The sequence below is a fragment of the Vicia villosa genome, unplaced genomic scaffold, assembly GCF_029867415.1.
Source record: "Vicia villosa cultivar HV-30 ecotype Madison, WI unplaced genomic scaffold, Vvil1.0 ctg.002711F_1_1, whole genome shotgun sequence".
NCBI lineage: Eukaryota > Viridiplantae > Streptophyta > Magnoliopsida > Fabales > Fabaceae > Vicia > Vicia villosa.
This window is the reverse complement of record NW_026706010.1, coordinates 20366-45036: the sequence shown is the minus strand read 5'-3', so window position 1 is coordinate 45036 and position 24671 is coordinate 20366. Positions and strand designations below refer to the sequence as shown.

Sequence of the window (24671 nt, the reverse complement as noted above, 5' to 3'; positions counted from 1 at the left end):
ACTCCACACCTTGACAATTAATTCTGTTCAATCTAATGGCTAAAAATAATAAGCAGTTAAATGTGGAGAGAGAAATATATAAATTGATGGAATTAAAATTTTATTTATATTTAAGTTCGATAAAAACTTATACCAATATGAATTAATCACCACAATTACCCCCTACCCCTCCATATTGGAGAGAAAATCCAACCTCTCGATCTTGTTTTCCATAGTATTCAGCAGAAAAGCAATCAGGTTTATCAAAGTATGACTCTGTTAAATACCATTCGGGTCCATAACTTGTTGTGGAGTCATTCTGATGTGAAACATTTATAAAATATGCTGCATGATAATAATTATTATCAGGGAATAATCCAGAACCCATTGGAGGACTAGGAGCACCTGGAGAAGTTGATGTTCTACCACCCCATCCTACTTGACCAGCAGAATACAAGTTTGAGAACAAAGACGGCGGAAAATATCCAAGATTTTCATATTCATTACTTATCCACCAATTTTTTGTTTTAGGATCCTGGAAACCAAAAAAAAACTACAAAAATGAATATACCATAACATGCCTTTAAACATTGCATATAAAACAACTAATTATAAATTCTTAAAAATACTTGTTTGAAAAATATTAAGTGTAAAATTTAGAGGTATAGAAATAACCTGACTAATAGACAATGTTATTTCTATAATAGGTCCACCATGGATTGATGTATTCGAAAATTGACCACCAAGGTAATTTGTTTGGCTAGTTTGAACAAATCCTGGACATAGTAAATTAAAGCATCCTGTATTCTTGAAGTTGTCTGTCTGTCATTTTTCAACATCACCTTATATTGTTTAGAAATAAAACTTTTATTCTTGTAATTAACTTAAAATAAAAATAAGTATTAAAAGAACATGAAAATAATTGAATATGTTCAAAATTATATGCATAGAAATTTATTAACTCTAATAAATTGTTCAAGAGAAATAAAAAGGTAATGAAAATACTTACAGTCCATACGACATAAAAATGAGTTTCATCGTCATTGTATAATTGTGGAGCCACCTGACATCAATGCATTACATCAATTTAACAAATCTTACAAAACAAGACTTACAATATATATATATATATATATATATATATATATATATATATATATATATATATATATATATATAATCAAATAAAACTTACATGCCATCCCATCCCGATATAATTTATGCTCTCAGGTCCATCTCGAACAAACATCACAGAGGAACTTGATTGATCTTTGTTTACCTTAAAATTACAAACACTATTTGTTCCAGCAACTCCATAATAACTCTTTTCATCATCTTCTAATGTGATGACTTCTGCATACTAGAATATAAATATATATGTTTAACACTACAAAAAAGATGCTCTACAGCGACGTGGGAAACACGTCGCAACATGAAATATCACGTGGCAACAAAAAAGTAGCGACGTGAGTCACTACGTCGCAGGAGACAAAGTGGCAACTTGTAGCGACGTGGAGACCACGTCAGAAAGTAGCGACGTGACTCCCACGTTGCAACAAGGAAACATGGGGAACATCCATCTGCACACACAGCAGGTGTGGCAGGTGTGGGACAGTGTGTTTGCTGACTAAGGTAGCGACGTGGGAACCACATCGCTACATTAAATACTTTTTTTTTTTAAAATTTATTCACGCTGTTTTGTTTGATATATTTTAGGCTAAATTACAGTTTTGGTCCCTCTGTTTTGGGTTTTCCACGATTTTGGTCCCCCTATTTTCTTTTTAAACAGTTTTGGTCCCCATCTCAATTTTGATGCAATTGTTCATGCACTGTTCATGTACGGACATGTACTGTTCATATGTACGGACATGTACTGTTCATGTACGGACATGTACTGTTCATGGACAAAATTAGGATGGGGGACCAAAACTGTTTAAAAAGAAAATAGAGGGACCAAAATCGTGAAAAACCTGAAACAGGGGGACCAAAACTGTAATTTAGCCTATATTTTATATAATTAATTAATATATATAATAAAATATATAAAATAAAATATATATAATAAAATATATATAATAAAATTTATATAATAAAACCTATAAAATAAAATTTATTTAATATCCATAAAAATTAATTTATATAATAAATTTGTATTATATAAGTTCATATAATAATTATTATATAATAAATTCAATTAATTAAAACTAAAAATTTAAAATTAAATTCAATTAATTAAAAGTAAAAATTTAAAATTAAATTCAATTAATTAAAACTAAAAATTTAAAATTAAATTCAATTAATTAAAACTAAAAATTTGAAATTAATGTTTTAATGAATTAAAATGTAGATTATTTTACATAAAAATAAATTTAAAACAAATAAAATACAAAATGTTTTAAGAGGCATCATCCGGAAAATAATTATCCGGATTAAAATCATCAGCCACCCCGTCATCCTCCGGCTCTTGAGGAGGAACATTACCGTAATTTCCACCTCCTTGCATAAACCGCCTCATCTGCTCCTCCATCTCAGCTTGCTTCTTCATAATGCCCTCCATCTGACGCGCATGCTGCTCCTCCATATCAGCTTGCTTCTTCCGCATCATCTCGATCTGGGCCTCACTTTCGCGTCTCGCCAATTGCCTTACTAATTCAGTTTGTTCCTGAGTCAGATTTGGTTGACGCGATCCACCCTCTCCATCTTGAACTCTCTGAAACAGATTGCGGTCACCACGCCTATAGTTGGCCGCCAAATTTCCAGCACCAAAAAAGCAACCATTAGGTCCTTTTTCTTTAATAACCTCAGCCCAAATATAGTGATCAACATCCGCTTTAAGCGGCTCCCCCTCTGCTGGCATGTATTGAGGATTATTTTCCAGAAAAATGGCAAGTCGACTATCATAATCTTCCTGCACACATATTCAATAAAAAAAATGTAAGTTAAATATTTAAATGCATATTTAATTATACTAATTAAATATGTATATACTATAAATTAAAATATATTAAAAAGTTGCCACGTGATATTCACGCCACAACTTATGATTTGCCACATGATTTTAATGTGGCAATTTATCAATTGCCACATGAAATTCACGTCAGAAGTTTTGTATTAATTTAAAAAAAAATAAACAACGTAAATTTCACTTACAAGATACGACTTCGTACGCTCGTCGACAAAACCTCCAGATCTCCTTGTCCGGGTCCTCGAAATCAGCCCAGGCATCAATGGTTTTCTCCCCAACTCCTTAGCCTAAATAATATAATTAAAAATAATTAGTAAAATATATTATGAATAAAGATGTAACTTAAAAATTATAAAATTTTTACCAATCGTCGGACATGCTCGGCGGTGCTAATACTTCCAACTGTGTTGACACAACCGCCCTTTTCAGATGCCCTCATCTTCTTAAAAGTTTCTGATTTAGCCCGGAATTCTGGACTCCTCCAATATGTAACAAGCTCATGAAAAACCTCCTCGCCTATCCAGTTAGGACGGATGCCATGAAGCTCATGATTCTCCCTTACTCGCCGCAGCATATCAGACATTCTTTTAGAGCATCTGGTATTGAAAACTTTCTGAACAGTTTTTTCACTCAAAGGATCCCACACACATTTCTCCTGCAATAATGTATGACATTAAAATAAAATGTTAAGTAATTATAATGAGAATTTTATTTAAATAACTATAACTAAAACAATAAATTAAATGCATAACATATATAAATAACAATACCTTAAACATTCTAAACCATTCATCTTTATTTTTGACGTCCCCATAGCTCTTAAAAGCTGATTTATACATCTGCTGAATTATATAGTTAACAACCCTAGCAGCAGTCCGACTCGGCGTAAAACTGAAACAAAAAATGAAAATGTTAGATATAAATTTATAGAAAAAATGAAAATGTATACATACTATAAAAAAATTTAAATAGGAAACTTACTTGCTTCCTTCGGGTTGAATCCAAAATCCGCCGTCAATGACATGAATCTCACCAGGATCATCCCTCCCACGAAGATCAGCTCCATCTATCTCATCAACTGCCTCATCAACCTCACGTGCTGGTACATGTGTGGGATGTGGGGTGCGTGAGCCTCCAACCTGTGTGGGGCGTGGACTAGGAGATCGTCCAGCCTGTGTGGGACGCGGACGGGGAGATCCTCCAGCCTGTGTGGGGCGTGGACTAGGAGATCGGACGTTGGGACTTCCTACCACTATCTTTACTCTTAGGTGGCATGTTACCTATTTTATTATTCACCATCAAAGATATTCATTAACACTAAATAGAGTATTCATTAACACATAAATAAATATTCATTAACACATACTGGATATTCATTAACACATAAATAGATTATCATTAACACATAAATAGTTATTCATTAACAAATAAATAGTTATTCATTAACACATAATTAGATATTACATTCAATGTTTAGTTATTCTTCATCTTCGCTATCCATATCATTCTCTTCATCATTCTCTTCGTCATTCTCTTCCTCATTCTCTTCGTCATTCTCTTCATCATTCTCTTCATCATTCTCTTCGTCATTCTCTTCATTATTGTCATCGGATTCAAACTCTTCATCATTCTCTTCATCCACATTATTTTCAACCAACAATATAGATGCATCAACTTGATGTCCCTCAACAGTTGTGTCATTCAAACTTGTAATGTCTTCAGCTGCAACCACTTCATTAATTTGATCAACATCATCAACTTGATAGGCAACATCTTCTACCTGATCGCCATTTTCAATATGACCTTGGGGTTTTGTTTTTATTACAACACACCATCGTCTTTTACGTGTCACAAATGAAGGATAGGGTACATAATAAACTTGCCTAACAATATTTGACATTATGAAAGGATCATACTCTTTGTATTTTCGGTTCATTTGAATCTCAACAGTACCGTATGACCTGTCTATTTTGGTGCCTCTACTTGGATCATACCATTCACAATAAAACAAGACAACTTTATTGTCTGAATCCAAGTAATGGTATACCAACTCGTAGATATGTTTAATAACTCCATAAAAGTCATCTTCACCACCATCTGTAACTCCTTTTACAAATACACCACTGTTTATGGTTTTTTTCCCTTCGGTCCATGCCTCAGTGTGAAACTTATATCCGTTCACGAAGTATGTGTGCCAATCATTTGCACTTTGGATAGGGCCTTCTGCCAAGTTTCTCAAATGAAGTATTTCTGGAGTTGGTGGAAACACGGTAGACAATCTTTGCTTGAACCATAAGGGAAATTCAGCATGAATGACGCCGGATGTTGACTGTACACCGGTACTATGAAAATAGGCATTGTTAAATTCCCTACAAAATATACGGCATAAGTTAAATAAGTTTGGTATACAGACATTGTCAACAAAGGTAAAAAAATTGGGTAAACTTACTCAAGGTATTGTTTAACTTCAACGCAATTGATCAAGACATGGACATGTGCGGATTGCATTTCTTTCTGGGTCAACCAATGCACACTCTTCTTTCCAGAAGGTCGACCTGGAAGACCGAATACTGATAAGGTGAATTGACTCCTCTGGTTGACATTTACCGGATTCCGTATGGTTCTAGGAGTTAACATCAAGTGATTGAAATAATGACTGCAAAAATGTGATGTTTCTCGATGCAGGTAATGTGCACATATAGAACCTTCAACTCTTGCTTTATTCTTCACTGATCGCTTTGAATCACCCATGAACCTTTCAAACGGATACATCCACCTATATTGAACTGGTCCACCAAGAAAAGCTTCATATGCAAGATGCACAGGTAAATGTTCCATGGAGTCAAAGAAACCTGGAGGAAATACTTGCTCCAACTTACAAAGAATGATTGCAATGTTTCGGTCCAACTTCATGATGTCTTCCACTTTTAAAGCTGACGCACAAATATCTTTAAAAAACTGACTAATTTCAGTTAGTGGATCAAGAACATGTTTGGGTAGCGAGCCAAATGCAATTGGTAACAATTGTTCCATGAAAATGTGACAATCGTGACTTTTCATTCCATGCAATTTTCCAGTGTTAGGGTCAGCACACCTTGATAAATTTGATGAATACCCATCGGGCATTCTCAAATCTTTTAGCCATCGACAAACAGCTTTGGCTTCTTGGGAAGTCAGAGTGAAACAAGCCTTGGGTTTTAATAACTTTCCATTCGGTAGAGGCCTCAACTCCAACTCTCTTCTGTTACACCATTTTTCCATGTCTTCTCTGGCCTTTTCATTATCTTTCGTTTTGCCTTTCACATCCATCACTGTGTTAAATACATTATCAAAAAAATTCTTCTCAATATGCATAACATCTAGATTATGGCGCAACAAGTTATCTTTCCAATACGGGAGGTCCCAAAATATACTTCTTTTTGTCCAATTGTGCGTGACTCCGTATCCTTCAATTCGGCATTCTTTGCCGGTATCTGTAAATTTTGGTAGCTCACTAACTTGTTCCCATATAGCCCATGGTGACAATCGAGGCGGAGGCGCATCTTTCACTCGTACATCTTTTTTAAAGTTTGTCATGTTTCTTCTATAGGAGTGATTTCGTGGTAGGAATCTGCGGTGACAGTCAAACCACGAGCTTTTCCCACCTTTATCCAACGTGAACCCTTTGTTGTTTCCCATGCAATGCGGACAACCCATTTTGCCGTGCGTACCCCAACCAGACAACATGCCATATGCTGGAAAGTCGTTGATGGTCCACATCAATGAAGCTCGCATTGTAAAGTTTTCTTTACGTGATATATCATAAGTCCATTCTCCAATCCACAATCTCTTCAAATCATCAATTAAAGGTTGTAAATACACATCAATTCCTGCTTTTGGACTCGAAGGTCCTGGAATGACGCACGTCAAAAACATGTATGGTTTTGTCATGCACATCTCAGGAGGGAGGTTGTAAGGGGTTACAATAACTGGCCAACAAGAATATGCAGTTCCCGACCCTTGGACATATGGAGTAAATCCATCAGAGCATAATCCCAACCTGACATTTCTAGGTTCTGCGGCAAAATCAGGATGCATCCGATCAAAGTGCTTCCATGCCTCGCCATCAGATGGATTCCGCATAGTGCCTGGACTTGTGTTATTTGTGTGATGCCATGTCATTTGACTTGCACTGTGCATTGAAGCAAACATTCTTTTTAACCTTGGTATTATCGGAAGATAAAACATGGACTTTACTGCTACACGGTCTTGATTAGTGTTAACGGCTCTACTTGGAACTTTATATCTTGGACTCATACAAAACTTACATTCCTCCAACAACCCATCTTGAGTACCAAACTCATTGTCGTAGAACAACATACAGCCATTAATGCAACAATCAATCTTTCTTACTCTTAAGCCCAACTTCGACACCAACTTCTTTGCTTCATAAAATGTTGTAGGCAAGTTGTCTTTCATTGCAGTTGAGTCCAACATCATCTTTACGAAGAATTCCAAACACTTATCAGGAACATTCCAATTTGCCTTGGCGGCCAACAATCTCACACACATTGATAACTTTGAGTCAGACGATCCATCAAACAACGGCGTATTCATCTCATTCAACAACTGATAAAATTTCTGCGCTTCCTCATTCGGCATCTCTTCCCCACCAAAATCTTCAGGTTCATCATAGGTCACGTTCACACCAAAAGCATCCTCAACCATGTCACCAATCAGATTAAAGTTTTCCTCATATTCCACAGGCGGCCGACTACTTGAAGCTTGAGAGTTGCTAGTCTCTGGTACGTTACTAGGCAGTTCTTCACCGTTAAACGTCCAAACCCAATAATTTGCAATGAAACCCCTTCTATGCAAATGAGCTGTTATTTCCTGTGGGTCACTAATTATTGGTCTACATTCACATTTAAGACAGGGACACCTAACTCCTCCTTCGCTTCGACATAATTCCTGAGCAAACGCCCAACTGATAAACCCTTCAACTCCTACTATAAAATTGGGTTTAAGTCCCATTCTTCCTGGAAATGTTCTATCGTACATCCAACTACGATAATACCGATAATATTCCAAACTGCACATTTATACAATCGTTGTCATTTTGAGTTAGAATACTAATCAACTTGATATTATTCTTAGACGTATACTACGCATGTTATATTTAATAAAAATACTACTAATATTTTTAACTACACATGTTATATTAAAAATACTACTATTAAATATTTTTAACTACGCGTATTTAAAATACTACTATTAGAAATACATGTTATATTTTTTATTTTAAAAATACATATATAATATATATTATACTTTTAATATAATATTTTAATTTTAAAAAATGTATTTTCAATTTAATAACAATAACATATATTTCAATTTTAGAAATATACCATATAATCATATTATATTTTATTTTATTTTATACCATTTATAATATTTGGAGCATAAAAATTAATTTCATAAAAATCATTTTTATAATTTAAAATTTAATTTCTTAATTTGATATCCATTATTTTTTTTACACTATTACACTAAATATTTTCATCTCTTTTAATGATCACATATATGAATATACAATAAATTATTATTAAAGTAATTGATGTGTTCATCATTTATTTATTTCTCTCGAATAAAAATTCCTTTTTAAACTAAATAGTAAATAAAGACAATTTTTTGAATAATTGGTCAATAATAACATATTTTATAAAAATATTTGGAGCATAAAAAATAATAAAAATAATTTATAAAAATATTTGGAGCATAAAAAATAATTTCATAAAAATCATTTTTATAATTTAAAATTTATATTACATTTCTTTTTCTATTGCATATAATATTTACTTTATAGTAAATAGTAAATACTTTTCTTTTTCTATTGCATATATTCTACTTTTAATATATATTTTAATTTAAAAAAAATGTATTTCTAATATAATAACAATAACATAACATATATTCTTTTTCTATATATACTCTTTTTTAGTAATATTTAGTTTTTAAGAATAATATGATAAAATACATATATTTTATTTAGAAAATAAAAAACATATTTTAAAAATAAACCTAAACATTTTTCTATTAATTTTTAAAATTCTAAAATACATATATTTTATATTCTAAAATATCACAATAAAAAACCTAAACTAAACTAAACCTAATTACCACCTAAATAAATTCAGAAAATTCCATTTCCTTACAATAAAAATATTATCTAAATCTCCTCCTATACTAAATAAAATTACTAAATCACAATAGAAAAAAAATTCTTCAACACCAGTATAGAAAAAAATACTTCAACACCAGAATATATACAAATTTAATTTAAACTTAGACCAAATAAATTTATTTAGTTATAAAAAACAGAATATATATATTAAAATATAAAAAATTATACACAATAAAAAACAGAATATTTAAACAGAATATATATATATATATAAAAAACAAAATATTTAAACAGAATATATATCACAATAAAAATAAAATATAAAAAATTACTAAAATACCTCTTCTTCAAATCTCCTTCACTCTTGTAGTACCTCTTCTTCACAATTCTTCAATCTTCAAACTTCAATCCTTCAAAAAATACTCTAAATTAATTTCAGAAATTTAAAAGTTCTAAAAAATTAAAATTATACAAATAAAAAATAAAATTCGTTACCTTTAGTGATATTTGAGAGGGAGGTTAAGACAACAATGGAGAAGAAAAGGGGAGGGGGAGTTGGAGTTGCAGCAATGGAGGGGGAGTTGGAGAAGAAATGCGCTGAAGAAGAAGAAGAAAAGGGGAAATGTGTTTGGTGTGTTTCTGATTTCTGGAACCGAGGGTTTTGGTTTTGTGAAAAAATATATAAGGACATCAGCGACGTGCTGACCACGTCGCTACTTTGCCAGGTGGATCCCACGTCGCTACACTCAAACGGTCATAATAATAATGACACATCTGTAAAAGTGACAGAGTTATATTCCCAAGTAATACGTTGCGACGTGGGAGTAACGTCACTACTAAAATTCAAAAAATTTCAAATCTCCCACCAACTACAACGTTAAAGTTTGTATTTTTTTATTTTTTTTCTTTTTATTAGCGACGTGTCACACACCTCGCAACAGTTTTTTAAAAAAAGCAACCTCTGACACGTCTGATTATAACGTTGGATTGATTTTTTAATTATAAAAGTTTGTTGCGACGTGGGAAACACGTCGCAACTACCCATGTGTTAACCACGTCGCTACATATGTCGCTGGGGAAGAGTTTTTTTGTAGTGTAACTACTCTGTTACTCTATAGATGAAACTATTATAAAGTAATTATACATATATAAAAAACAAACTTATAAGTACTGATGAAAACTTACATGATTACCATGAAGATTTCCAATCAAACCATTATTAAAATATGATTTTCTTGAATTAAATCATCCTTTGTTGTTCTCTTAATAGGAACCGTTCCAGTTGGACATTGAGCTTTTTGAAGACCGAATACAGTCTTAGTTGATGAACTCTTCACACTATTTTTTTTTTTTTTTGTTCGAAAGCTAGGTTTTTCCTATAGTTAATAAAATAAATAAAAATAAAAATAAATTAAATTTCTTCAAAGTTTTGTCATTAGAATTAATTGAATATATACCTGTAACTTATGATTCATAAGCAAAGAATGATCAAAAGCTGGTTGATTATTAATATCGATGCAATCAATAATGTATCCAAATTTTGTCTATAAAAACCATAGTCAAACAAATAAAATTAGCTATGCAGGGATGAAATTTAACCATAAGAAAAGATAACATAATTACACATGAGAGTGAAATACATAAATACTCTTGACAGGAGCCTTATTAAGCAATTTTATGTTAGAGATATGGTATGATAATCCTGGATATCTTCAAGAATCGTGTTCGTTCACTTTCCGAACAAAGTATTTCGACCCTATTCTTGTCTGGGTTCACGAAATCTTTGCGGGGATAATTCTTGAAGAACAATCTGTTTCTGACAATGGAGAACAGATCAGAATGTAGAGAGGAAGTATGTAATTTCATATTCCAAATCGAGACCAAAAGACTCCTTATATAGGATACCAATAATAGAAACAAACAGACACACCTTTTCGGAAAACAGTTATGTCTGTTGGAACGGGTGCAACTATTCAAACGAATCGTTATGTCCGTTTCTATTATTCATATTCAATTACGCGTTTGGCTCGACGAGCGTGCCCTCCGCACTACCCTAACTCGTTTCAAACTTAACGCATAATTGCATTGGCCTATAGTAAATCACATTACTACCAAAATGCATTGATGATACTAAAATCACCAACAAACTCCCCCCATTTTAGTATAATCCTTGATTTACTTTACAGGTATAACGATCAAACAAATGCATAGAAGAAAATGTCTTGCGATTGAATTTTCATCTTAGTACAAATACACATTCCAAATATTCGAAAATCGGGGTGTCATAATGATTGAACCCGTCAATCCATTTGAATATCTAAAGATATAGTACACATATGTTTCTTACAATACTCTACTATTCATACTTGACACTTTACAAGCCATGTGTCCTTATCCATTAATAAGCATATAGGAAGCCAAGTCCAAGCTTCTTGAAGCGGCAAAACTTCATGCTTACATAGGTGATCCTTTTAATCTTGCACCTGCATTAACAATTTTTCAAAAGAACCATTAAGAAGATATACTTCAACCTAGCCATCACTTGCAGGTCTGAGCACATACCTTGGGAAGATAAACACAATTGCTCCAATCTTTAACTATGATCTTTCCACATTGAATTCTGCTTCTAACGTTGTATTAGAAGGGAATTGGGTATACCATAACTAATAGATTTAAATGGACTTTAATCCCATCCCAATTACCGACTTCTTTACTAAGTCTCTTGCTAACCCCTTCGTCAAGTGGTCAGCTAAGTTTTGTTGCGACCGAACAAACTCAATAGATATCACCTCATTCATGATTAATTCCCTAATCATACTATGTCTAATACCCAAATGTCTAGACTTTCCATTGTATATTTGGCTATATGCTTTAGCCAGTGTGGCATTACTATCACAACGGATATAAATTGGTGATATCGGTTTAGGCCATATCGGAATCTTATATACCAAGTTCCTTAGCCATTCTGCTTCTTTACCAGCAACAGCTAATGCTACAAACTCATATTCCATTGTGGAACTAGTTATACATGTTTTTAACCCCCACTATTTCACTTTGATTTGATCGAAAATGGTGTTTATCATTTCAAGATCTTTTCATCTTGAATGTCGAATCTAGAAACCTCTTTATTTATAAAGTTCCATTCATCTCATTGATAATGATCAACATATAATTAACATGGAGACAAGAAAATCACAATGTTCTCACACAACTTTGTGTACCAACACTTGTCACAAGAATTTAGATGAAAAAATATTTCTAGATAATCATGCATGATGATGCAAGAAGGTTTTCAGATGAAGTGAGAGATGAAATTATGAGCAATTTAAAATAGTATAATATAAATTACAAAGAGTACCTTGGTTATGTTCACTTATCTCAAGTCTTCACTTGAATTTCTATATTAATCCTTCTTAATCAACTTCATCATTGACGTGCAAGAAACTTTTGATCCTTTCCTCTTTGATAACCTTTGTCTTCATCAAAACTATATATAAGATATATTCTTTACAATCTCCCCATTTTTGATGATGACAAACTCTTTGAATTTGTATGTTTCCTCCTTAATCGGAGAATCTTACAATGACAAAGTCAAACTTTTAATGTCATTCTTTCAGTGCTTGTTTTAATTCATGCAAGGATTTAACAAGCTTGTACACTATTTGTTCATTAACAAGAATTATATAACCTTCTAATATCTCCATGTAAATATCCTCATCGAGATCTCCATTTTAGGAATGTCATGTTGACATCCTTTTGATGAACTATAAGTTCATGCAAAAGCTAATGCAAACAATACTCTAATTGTTGCCGTCTATGCTACTAGTGCATATGCGTTTAAATAATTAACACATTTCTTGTCTAAACACTTGGCTATTAATCTAGACTTGTAGGTGTTTAGTATACCATCTTTATGATACTTCCTTCTAAACACTCACTTGTTTCCAACCAAGTATGGTTTGAGATTGTTGAATCCATTTTGTCTTGGATAACATCCTTCTAAAAGAAGTCCCTTGAAGTTACCTCTTCATTTTAAATCTTAGGACCATCTTCGACTTGAAGAATAATTAGAATCTTAAGAACAAAATTTTCACTGTTTTCTTCTACTAAATACAAGAAATATGTCGGAAATTGATTTTGTTCGGTCCTAGATCCTTAGCCTTTTAGGCTTTCTTTTATTCTATGTTCGATTTGATTTTCAACAATCATTGACTTACTTTCGGTTTGTGTTTCAACAATCCGCGGAGAACTTTTCTCACAAGGTTCTTCATTTGCCAAAAACTTGAATTCCTTATCCCTCCAAGATAAGGTTCTCAAAATTTCACATCTCTGAATTTAATAATTAAATTAGATTCCAAATTCAGAGGTCTATATAAGTCATGATTCATCCTTAGATGCTCTTTATATGTCTTATAATAAGTCTCTTTAAACACAAACATGTTAGTCACAATAATTCAATCACATAATTTTGAAATTATAAACACTAATGAATTTGACTATTTTGACGATAAACAAATTTATTACTCAAATAATTTCAAATTTAATCGTACACTTTTCTACTATACTGATAATCAGGGAAACACATAATTTTGTCAAAAAATTGACCCACATATAAATTTACTAATGTGTATATCAGCATTTATATTGACAATAACATTTATTTACATCTACTGACAATTTACTGTATATTTTCGTTTTATCTAATGGCAAGAAAGAATTTAGTTACATTATTACTCGATTCTTTTCCTTGCATCTCCACACATACCATGCCAGCACAGTATCATTTATGAATTTAAAATTACACATTGTCAATGTATGTAAAGGTTCATGAGAAAATAGATATAAAATTAAGTAATAACATATGTGAGTTTGGCCGGAGTATTTACGTTTCATGCTAATTTGAAACACTTCTATATGATTTCCATGAACTTTCATGTGAGTAATATAACATGTATAGATGCATGTGCACATATCATATTAATTTTGTTTCATATTGTAATTTATTTACTTCAAAAAGCATATATACTTAGACTGTATATCAACGGAAATGACTTTAAAGTAAAACTTTCTGCTATTAGACAATATATGAATTCAATTAAGTTCGGCAAGTATGACAGGTACAAATTTAACTAAATTACGGCACAATGAATTATAAGAGTTCTTCAAACATTTTCAACATTTATATGATACAACTTATCGATTTTCAAATGAAAAATACAGGAACAGTAACACGTTCATTTTGGTTGCATCGTATGAAACCTATGAGAAACGATACATGCGTACCAGATTTATGATGACGATTCTTTTCCGGTTTTTGATTTCTTGATTCGAAAGCCTCAATTACCATTATTTGAAACACTGGTTTATGATGTAAATTTTTCGTGTGTTCACCATATTAAATTGTCCATGAAACTTGTCCAATTTTCCGAAACTTTTAATTCTCTCCTTGACGGTGCTTCCTCCTCCATCCATGATTATCGGAAAATACTTTGTTCGTTTGTTAGAGATATGGTATGATAATCCTGGATATCTTCAAGAATCGTGTTCGTTCACTTTCCGAACAAAGTATTTCGACCCTATTCTTGTCTGGGTTCACGAAATCTTTGCGGGGATAATTCTTGAAGAACAATCTGTTTCTGACAATGGAGAACAGATCAGAATGTAGAGAGGAAGTATGTAATTTCATATTCCAAATCGAGACCAAAAGACTCCTTATATAGGATACCAATAATAGAAACAAACAGACACACCTTTTCGGAAAACAGTTATGTCTGTTGGAACGGGTGCAACTATTCAAACGAATCGTTATGTCCGTTTCTATTATTCATATTCAATTACGCGTTTGGCTCGACGAGCGTGCCCTCCGCACTACCCTAACTCGTTTCAAACTTAACGCATAATTGCATTGGCCTATAGTAAATCACATTACTACCAAAATGCATTGATGATACTAAAATCACCAACATTTTAGCTCTCTCTCTATTTCTAAATCTTCTTTCAATGTGTTTTGCTTATTATCAAATTGATGGCTAGTAACAAAGGATACCGAACACATGAAAATGAATAGTACATTCATCATCTTTATCTTTACCGAATATAAATGATTTGATGAATCATTGTTGAGTCTTCTTTTCGTTTTATACTCCTTAGGTAATTAAATATGGAAAAAATAAATGAAAAGAATATAGACTTAGACCATAGACGTAGAATAGAAAAGAATATTAATGTTATGCTGGCAATATATTCCCAATTATATCAAAATTTGATTTTTGTTAATTTATTGATCATCTCATATATTTTGTCTATATGTAGATCGGATGGATAAGATTTTCAATTAAAAAAGTCACTTTTTTTAGATAATAAGAAAAATAGTAATGATATTTAAAATCAATTTGAATAACTTGTCTAAGTTCATTGAAATAGTTTTAAATCCATGAATGTTTAAAGTCAAGAGTTTGAATAAAATGTTTATGCTTAAATAGTTTTATTGTCTATTTTTTTATAGCAATGTTGGCACTCAATATGAGTAAAGTGATAACTTAGAGTTTGTTTGGCAAGAACAAAAGAATATTTGAATGTTTTATATCAAAAACTTAGTTATTTGAAAAAAAAAAATCAAATTTAGAAAGCACTCTTTTTCTTTTCTTTTTTGGTATTCCACGTCATTATCTTCATTAAAGAAGATTTTAGTTTTGTTTTTTATTTTTTCGCTTTGACACATCAACCTTATTCTATTATTCTATTAGATGTTAAATTTGAATTTATTTTAATTAATTTTTTTTCTTCATAAAACTCCATTTTATTAAATTAAAAATCCATTTTATTAAATAATTAATAAATGGTCGTATCTTATTTATTTTTGAAAACAAGCACATTGATATGCTTGTTTGGAGTAGAAGTTGATTTTATTTAAGGAGTAATTCTATTTCTTTAATTAAATTATTATTCCTTTTATTTTCATTTCTTTTTAAGTTTTATCTTTTTCACTTTTATACATATACTAAAAATTAGTAATAAATTTTATTATTTTTCCAATAATAATTATCTTTTTATTTAAAATATTTTCGTAACTATTTATTAATTAATTGTGAAAGAGAATTTACAAGTTTTAACTATTACCAAAAGACAAAAATTTAAATACAATTGAATCCAATATATCTTTTTTTGTCTTAAAATAAATCATGATCTTGTTACACTTTACGGTTGGAATCAAACTTATATACAAAAATCATAACTGTGTCTTCCTATCACACACCTTTCTGTTCAAGAGCTTATATCACAGTCACACCCACAAAGGTACAGGATTTTTACAGTTATAAAATATGCATAAATAATTAAATATTCATTGTATATGAATATATTAAATAATGTTTTTTCTATATTTATCGATAAATAAAAAATGGTGGATATGGCCTCCCAACTCAAGCCTATTATTAAATAGATTAATTAGGTTTACATGGATTTTTGAATTTTTTATTTAGGTACTGTTTTAACTTTTTGGTATTCCTATTTTAAAATTCAGTTTTTTTATCCTTCAATTTTATTTCTTTTGAGATTTCTTGACTTTTACAACGATAATTGGGATATAAAAATTATTTTTAATTAAATGGATCACTAAGTTAGTTTATTATTTAACAATTTTTATAAAATAAATTAATAAATAATTTTAATTAAGTTTTATAATAATTAATTAATTAAAATATAATTAAATGGCAGTGATGACTAAGCTAGTTTATTACAGTAGAAACTCTTTATATTAATACTCGGTAAATTAATAAACTCTCTAAAATGTTAGAAATTCGGTATGATAATCCTGGATAAATTCGAAGAATCGTGTATGTACACTTTTCAAACAAAGTATTTCGACCCTATTCTTGCACGAGTTCACGAAATCTTTGTGGGGATAATTCTCGAAGAGCAATCTGTTTCTGACAATAGAGAACAAATCAGGAATGTAGAGAGGAAGTATTATTTTTGTGTACCAAAATCGAGGCCAAATGACTCCTTATATAGGAGATCAATAACAGAAAGCGAAAAGACACACCTGTTCATAAAAAACGGTCATGTCTGTTGGGAAAGGGTACAACCGTTGGGAAAATTTTTCCAACGGGGCGCTGCCCCTTGGACCCCGACGGGGAGCTGCCTCGCACCCCGCCAGGGGATACGCCCTTTGGAACCCCGTTTCAATTATTCGTATTCAATTACACGTTTGGCTCGACGAGTGTGCACTCCGCACTACCCTAACTCGTTTCAAACTTAACGCATAATTGCACCGGCCTATAGTAAATCACATTACTACCAAAATACATTTATGATACTAAAATCACCAACATAAAATAATAAATTTGTCCGGTCGCGACTTAGACCAATGTAACAAATTAAAAAACTCGATAAAATAAAAAGATAATAATTTTTCGAGAGATCCCTTTATAATTTTTGGTCCCAAGAAAATTATAAATTAATAATTCATAGAAATTGGAAAAAAAATTACACGCTATTGAAATATGATGGGAAAATACCCTTTTTCGTCCTTTAACTTTGGCTCGGGGTCCATTCTGGTCCCTTAGCTTTTAAAAAGTGCAAATCAATCCTTTAATTCTTAAAAACGGAGCACGTTTGTCCTTCCGTCTGACTCTGTTAGTAAGCGTGCATATGTGGCATTTTGATTGTCTGACCTGGCATTTAAAAGTTATATTCTTAAGTTTTGTGAACAAAACATCTCATTCTGAACATTTCAAGCACTTGCCCATTGTGAAGAAAAAGTTCGTGGTGCAGCGAAGAACGTTGAAGGCGAATCGTAGTGTAGTGAGGGAGGCCATCCTCAAAGCTTTTGCAACCAGGTTAGAAAGTTCATGATATTTGGCTTGTCTGATTGTGGTAGAAATAAGGGTTTTTGCATGTTTTAGTGTTAGAATTTAGGGTTTTATTTTGCTAAATCCGTCAAATCCAGGTTGTTACTTCTGATAAATTAGGGTTTCATAGTAAATCGATTGATTGCATGTATGTATTTAATCTGAGTAATTAGGGTTTTACATATTTATGATTTTAGGTGAAATGGACGAGTATATCGTACTCACAATTCACCATAGTGGTGAATTTGTTGATGGTGATCTTAGAGTTTATGAAGGAGGGGAAGTTTCTGAGTTGAAAATAGATGTTGACACATGGAGTTACTTTGAGCTGACAGATTCACTTAAGTGTTTAGGGTATAGGGATTTTGAGAAAATCTATTACAAAGACCCAACATTTGGGATGCAACAACTGAATGATGATGCAGGAGCATTAGAAGTAGCTGATTTGTATAAGGTTCATTTAGGTGTAGACATTTTTATTAAACACACAACTGGCCAGGATGAGTTTGCAGATCCAGCAGGGTTAGAAAATGTTGTAGTTGAGGAGCATGGTGTCACTGAGGAGCATGTAAGAGATGAGGAGGAGAGGGTAGTTGAAGAAATGCTTTCTAAGTTGCATGAAGAAGTAACTGGTAACTCTAATGAAGCTGAGCTGGAGGATGAGGATGAGAATATAGTGTTGGAGGCTGAGAAGGTTGTGTTAGAGGCTGAGAAGGTTGTGTTGGAGGCTGAACATGCTGAACATGTTGTTTTGGAGGCTGAGAAAGATCGTATGGAAAATGAGAAAGATGACAATTCTGATAGTGGGGAAGTGGATGATTCCATAAGTAGTGATGATAGTGAATACAAATATGACAGTGCTCTTGATGTTGAATTTATGATTCTTCTGATGGTTATGAAGATATAGATGAGGATGAATTGGACAATCTAGTTGAACATGATGAAGAGAGAGATGAGGGTGGTAAAATTGGGAGTGGTAGTGAGAGTGAAGGTTTGGTGAGTGGGTGTGACAGTGATGACAGTTATGGTGGGCAAAAAAAACATATCCCTATGTTTAAGATTCAAAAGAATATGGCTGATTTCAAATGGGAGGTGGGTTCCTACTTTAGTTCAAAAGATGATTTCAAAGAGGCAATCACATCATATGCTGTTCACAGTGGAAGAAACCTAAAGTTCACCAAAAATGATAATGTAAGAGTGAGGGTAAAGTGTAAGGATGGATGTGATTGGGAAGCCTATTGTGCTAAATCATCAAGGGAAGAAACTTGGAAATTAAGGAAGGTGATTGATGTACATAGTTGCAGTAGGGATTATAATGTGAAAATGATGACTACCAAGTGGCTGAGCAAGAGGTTACAAAACTCCTTAAAAACCAATCCTAGGATGAAAATCAAAGATATCAAGGCAAAGGCACAAAAGAAATGGAATGTAGGTGTGAACAAAACCAAGGCAATTAGGGCAAGAGTTAAAGCAAGAGATATGGTTGATGGGTCATTCCTAGGGGATTACACCAGAATCTATGATTATTGTCATGAATTGCTAAGAACAAATCCAGGTTCCACAGTGAAGGTTGGTGTTGAACCATCTCAAGAAGGCTCACAAAATCATGTTCCATACTTCAAAAGGTTGTATATATGTCTTGCAGCATGTAAGCAAAGTTTTAAGTTTTCTAGGCATGTAATAGGGTTGGATGGTTGTTTTCTAAAGGGGCTATGTGGAGGGCAAATACTAGCTGCTATAGGTAGGGATCCAAATGATCAAATGCTACCTATAGCATTTGCAGTAGTTGAAGGAGAAAATAGAGACAGTTGGACATGGTTCTTGGAGTTATTGATTGATGACCTTGGTGGAAAAAATGAGTGCCTCACATACACCTTCATGTCAGATCAGCAAAAGGTATTACCTTTCTTTTGTTTTCTATTAATTTGATTATGGTTCCTATTGTTTTAAGTATTTTGATTTCTATTTCTTTGACTGTGTTGCAGGGATTATTACCAGCCATGGATGAACTGTTGCCCAATGTAGAGCAAAGATTCTGTGTCAGACACTTGTACAACAATTTCAGGAAAAGATATCCTAGGAAGATGCTTAAGGAAATAATATGGAGGGCTGCTAAGGTTACTTATGCTCAGGCTTGGGAAAGAGAGATGAAGAGGATGAGGCTGATCAATGAAGAAGCATACCTACATATGATGAAGACACCTCCAAGATTTTGGAGTAGATCTTACTTTAGAGGGACTAATAAATGTGATGTTGTAGTGAATAACATGTCTGAATCTTTCAACAGTGTTATTCTTGAAGCAAGGTCCAAACCCTTAGTGACTATGGTAGAGGAGATCAGGACATATTGTATGGAAAAATGGGCAACAAATAGGATGAGGTTTCAAAATTTGGCTGATGATGATGTGCTGCCTAACATCAGAAAGAAGGTTGATAGAACAAGTACTTACACAAATTCATGGATTGTGAGGTATGAGTTATCTATTGTAATATGTTACTTTAAAATTTTCCATCAATTCTCTAAGTTTTCTATTATTGTGTAGGATGTCTGCTGAACACATATTTGAGGTTCATCATGTAGAAAACCATGCAGATAAATTTGTTGTGAATTTGAAGGAATGTGTGTGCACCTGTAGGAGGTGGGAATTAACTGGACTTCCATGTGTTCATGCATTAGCTAGCATTAAAAGTAGGAACTTCAAGGTTGAGGAATACATCCCTGCATATTATAGGAAGTCAATGTACATGAAAGTGTACTCATCTATAATTTATCCTTTGAATGGATCAAATCTATGGGCCAGAACTGAATATCCAGATGTGCTCCCTCCTAAGTATAGGAGGATGCCTGGGAGACCAAAGAAGAGGAGAAATTTGGAGCAAGGAGAGATAGATGGTTCTGACAAAAAAATGAGGAGAATAGGATTGGCAATTAGGTGTTCAAGGTGCAAGCAACCGGGTCACAACAAAACAACATGTAAGATTACTCAGAGTACTCAAGGTACTCAACAGAACACTCAAGCAACTCAGTCAACTCAGCCTGCTTCTCAACCAACTCAGCCAACTCAGTCTGCTACTCAACCTGCTGTGAATCTGTCTCAGCCTGCATCTGCACAAGGATCCAAGACATCTACTTAACCATCCAAGAAATCTACTCAACCATCCAAGAAGACAACTATGAGGCCAACAAAGTTGGGTGTTAGAAGACCAACAACACCTTTTGTTCCCCCTGGACCAACTACACGACTAAGTGCTGCCAAGAATATGATTGGCCCAACTACAAGGAGGACAACACCAACCAAGAGGACAACACCCAAGAAAAAAAATTAGGAGGATTGTCTAATGTTATGCTAATGTATTGCACTTTGTACTGGTGTCATTTTGTGTAATGGTCTTAACTCATTTTGTGTCATTTTGTACTGATGTCATTTTGTGTCATGTTGAACAAGGTTATGCTAATGTCATTTTGTGTAATGTTATGCTCATGTTGAAACTCAATCTGTGTACTGGTATTTTGTGTTGCAATGTTAAGACACTATTGACTGAAATTAAGTGTGTTACTTTTGTGTTTTCACATCATTTTCTTCTTTCCTGTTACTTTTGCAATGTTAATACATGATTAAACTGAAATTAACATAAATCTTACAACAATTGGATTGATCTTAACAAAAATGTAACAACTGAAATTAACAACAAAGCTCACTTCATTATAGCTTAAACATTACATTACAATAGATGAAGAATTACAATACAATATTTATCGTTTCATTTCATCAAGAACATAATCACAATAGCTGCACCTAAAATAACAAACAGATAGATTTTCTTAAACTTCATAATCTTGTTTATCTCCTTCCTTAATTCTTCATTTGTCAGCTTTACTTTTTCAATCTCCATTGTTGCATCATCCAATTTTTTTGATAACTTTTCCAATCTGGACATTATAATTTGACCTTTGTAATCTTGAACATCCTCATAAAACCATTCAAAAAACCCACACCCAGGTTGCCTTGTTCCCTGCATTTTACAAAGGAACAAAAATGAACAATGGAGATAAAATGTGAACAACCCCGAAAATACAAACATACCTTAAAATGAGAACAACCCCAAAAATATTTTCCATAGCTCTTCGACGTTGATGACCTGCGAAGAGTAGCCGTATCTCCACAATGACAACTTGGTTTCCATGGAAGATTCTCCACCGTAAAAGAACTGGTTTTCATACTATCATCGCTTTTCTGTTTCATGGAGGACGAATTGAAGCTTGATGAATTCCCTAAATCCCTAACTTGATGTTTCATGGAGAACGAATTGAAAGAAGATACCAATTTGTGTTATCCCTAATCCCAATTCTGGACGCGGCTAGGGCAAATTCTGGGGGAACAAGGGAGAATGAAATAGAAGATCCATGTCATGTGCCACGTATGCAGAATCAAACGGCCGTTTTCTCTAAATGGATGGAAAGGACAAACGTGCTCCGTTTTTAAGAATTAAAGGATTGATTTGCACTTTTTAAAAGTTAAGGGACCAGAATGGACCCCGAGCCAAAGTTAAAGGACGAAAAAGGGTATTTTCCCAAATATGATTCAATAATTGTTCATTTTCCTTTAAGAATACATTGAACACATTTGTTCATTTTATTTACATTTATCGAATTTCAAAAGTCATTATTGATTTCCAATGTATATGAACACAATAGTTACTAATTTATGTTGAGTCTCAAGGTTCGTTGCAACGTAATTCTAAGAGGCATAGACAAATTTGCATTTTTGTTTGGTATGTACAATATAATTACTTAAAAACTCTTTAAATTAATAATTATTAATTTATCAATAAATTAATAACTCTCTAAATTAATAAATATCTCCGATCCTCATATTATTAATTTAAAGAGGTTATACTGTATTTAACTTTTTTTTTTATAAAATAAATTAATAATAATTTTAATTAAATTTTATAAAAATTAACTAACTAAAATATCGAAAGCCCAATTTTGACTTTTGAGTCTAAATTTAGTTTCAGCAATATGCCTAATTTTCAATCCACTTAAGCAATATTTAGTACATCAATATGTTTTATAAACTCTTATATTTAGTACATGTTTAATTTGTTTAATTATTATGTGGTGATAGTTAATTTAGTTTATTGTGATTTATTTAATTAAAATGGGAAATAGAGGAATTACAAGAGTTGTTAGTGCAATATATTAGGATCATAGAGAAGTCTTAACGCATTGGTTTTGATGATATGATCATGCATCATTCGAGTTGGGTCAAGAGGCATGTTCGTTAGTTCAGAGAGGGGACTAGTGGCTTGTCCCAAGCTTAGAGAGGTGGCTTGGAGTTCAGAGACTGGGCTCATGGGTTTAGAGAAGGGACCCGGTTCTTGAGAGAACAAAATGTTGAGTTGATACCACATGCATATGCATCGAGTTGCATAGTTAAGTTACATTACATGAATGTATTGTATGCATAATATATGTTTATGTGTGATTGTTGAGTTCAGTGTGAGAATGTATCGTACAATGTTGTATGCAATTATTTGTAGAATATGTATGTGTTAATACTCTATCTTGAAGTATGTGCCACTTACTTTATTAATGTGATTTCTCACCCCTTTGTTATCGTTGTGGTTTGGGCTACTCTTTGAAGTATAGATAAGTAGGTAATTGAGTAGTTGCTTAGAATGGAAGATGGCGCAATACTATTCTTCTTTTATTTTTTGTTTGGTATTTTTAAAAATTACGTTGCTCCAATCTGAGCGGGGCGAACAGATATTTTCCTTTATTTGGTAAAGTTATTTTATTATGTGATTTAAGTATGCTTTATCTTATAATAATAGGCGCGAGATTTTTAGAGTGTTACAATGGTGGACCTCCAAGAGTCTGGCTGTTTAAATGTTTGAATTTCTATGTCTGTTATTCCGGTTTACACATTATGGATGGTTCGATGTTGAAAATGTGACTCAGTGTTTGTACAAGGTTGGAAAGACACAATTGAGAAGTAACCTTTATAGTGTGAAAGTTGTGAATTGTGATATGGGAAGGTGATGATAGACCTCAGAGAGTTAGGTTGTTTAAAATTTGAAATTTTTATGTTTGTTATTCTGTTTTACACGTTGTGGATGGTCTAATGTTGAAAATTTGAGTCGGTGTTCGTCCAGGTTGGAAAGAGTCAATTGAGAAGGAAGCTTTCTAGTGTGACACTTATGAATTGTGATTTAGAAAGGTGATTGTGGACCTCCAAGAGTCTGATTGTTTAAACTTTTGAATTTTTATGTTTGTTTTACATATTGTGGACGACCCGATGTTGAAAATTTGAGTCGGTGTTTGTCCAAGGTTGAAAATAGATTATTGAGAAGGACCTTTTCTAGTGTGATGGTAAAAATTCGGGAGTTTGATTTTTAAAATCTTTGAATTTATTTTTGTGAGTCCACTTTGCAAGTTGTGGACGGTCTATTGTTGAAAATGTGATCCAGTGTTTGTCTAGGTTTGGAAGGAGACTGTTGAGAATGGCATTTTCTAGTGTGACAATTGTAAAGTGTGATGTGGGAAGGTGATGGCGAACCTTTGAGAATATGATTATTTAAAGTTTTGAATTTTTATGTTTCTTAGTACATTTTACTTGTTGTGTACAGTCTGATGTTAAAAATTTGAGTTGGTGTCCGTCCAAGGTTGGAAAGTTTCTGTTGATAAGGGCTCTTTTTAATATGA

At 32.8% G+C, this 24671-nt stretch overlaps 1 protein-coding gene and 1 pseudogene across 1 annotated transcript; one reads left to right on the top strand and one right to left on the bottom strand.

Annotated features, from left to right (window-relative positions):
• Window positions 1-142: 142 nt before the first annotated feature.
• On the bottom strand, window positions 143-15189 carry LOC131639617 (protein neprosin-like; annotated as a pseudogene).
• Window positions 15190-18164: 2975 nt separating this feature from the next.
• LOC131639616 (uncharacterized) lies at window positions 18165-21097 on the top strand. The gene is made up of 4 exons (XM_058910103.1): window positions 18165-18819; window positions 18864-19858; window positions 19948-20432; window positions 20506-21097. The coding sequence occupies exons 1-4, from the start codon at window positions 18165-18167 to the stop codon at window positions 21095-21097; spliced, it is 2727 nt and encodes a 908-aa protein (XP_058766086.1).
• The last annotated feature ends 3574 nt before the right edge of the window (window positions 21098-24671 follow it).

Coding starts and splice junctions, on each gene's coding strand:
- LOC131639616 (XM_058910103.1), top strand. CDS start 18,165: ATGGACGAGTATATCGTACTCACAATTCACCATAGTGGTGAATTTGTT. Junction 18,820..18,863: donor TAGTGAATACAAATATGACA/GTGCTCTTGATG, acceptor ATGGTTATGAAG/ATATAGATGAGGATGAATTG. Junction 19,859..19,947: donor TCATGTCAGATCAGCAAAAG/GTATTACCTTTC, acceptor ACTGTGTTGCAG/GGATTATTACCAGCCATGGA.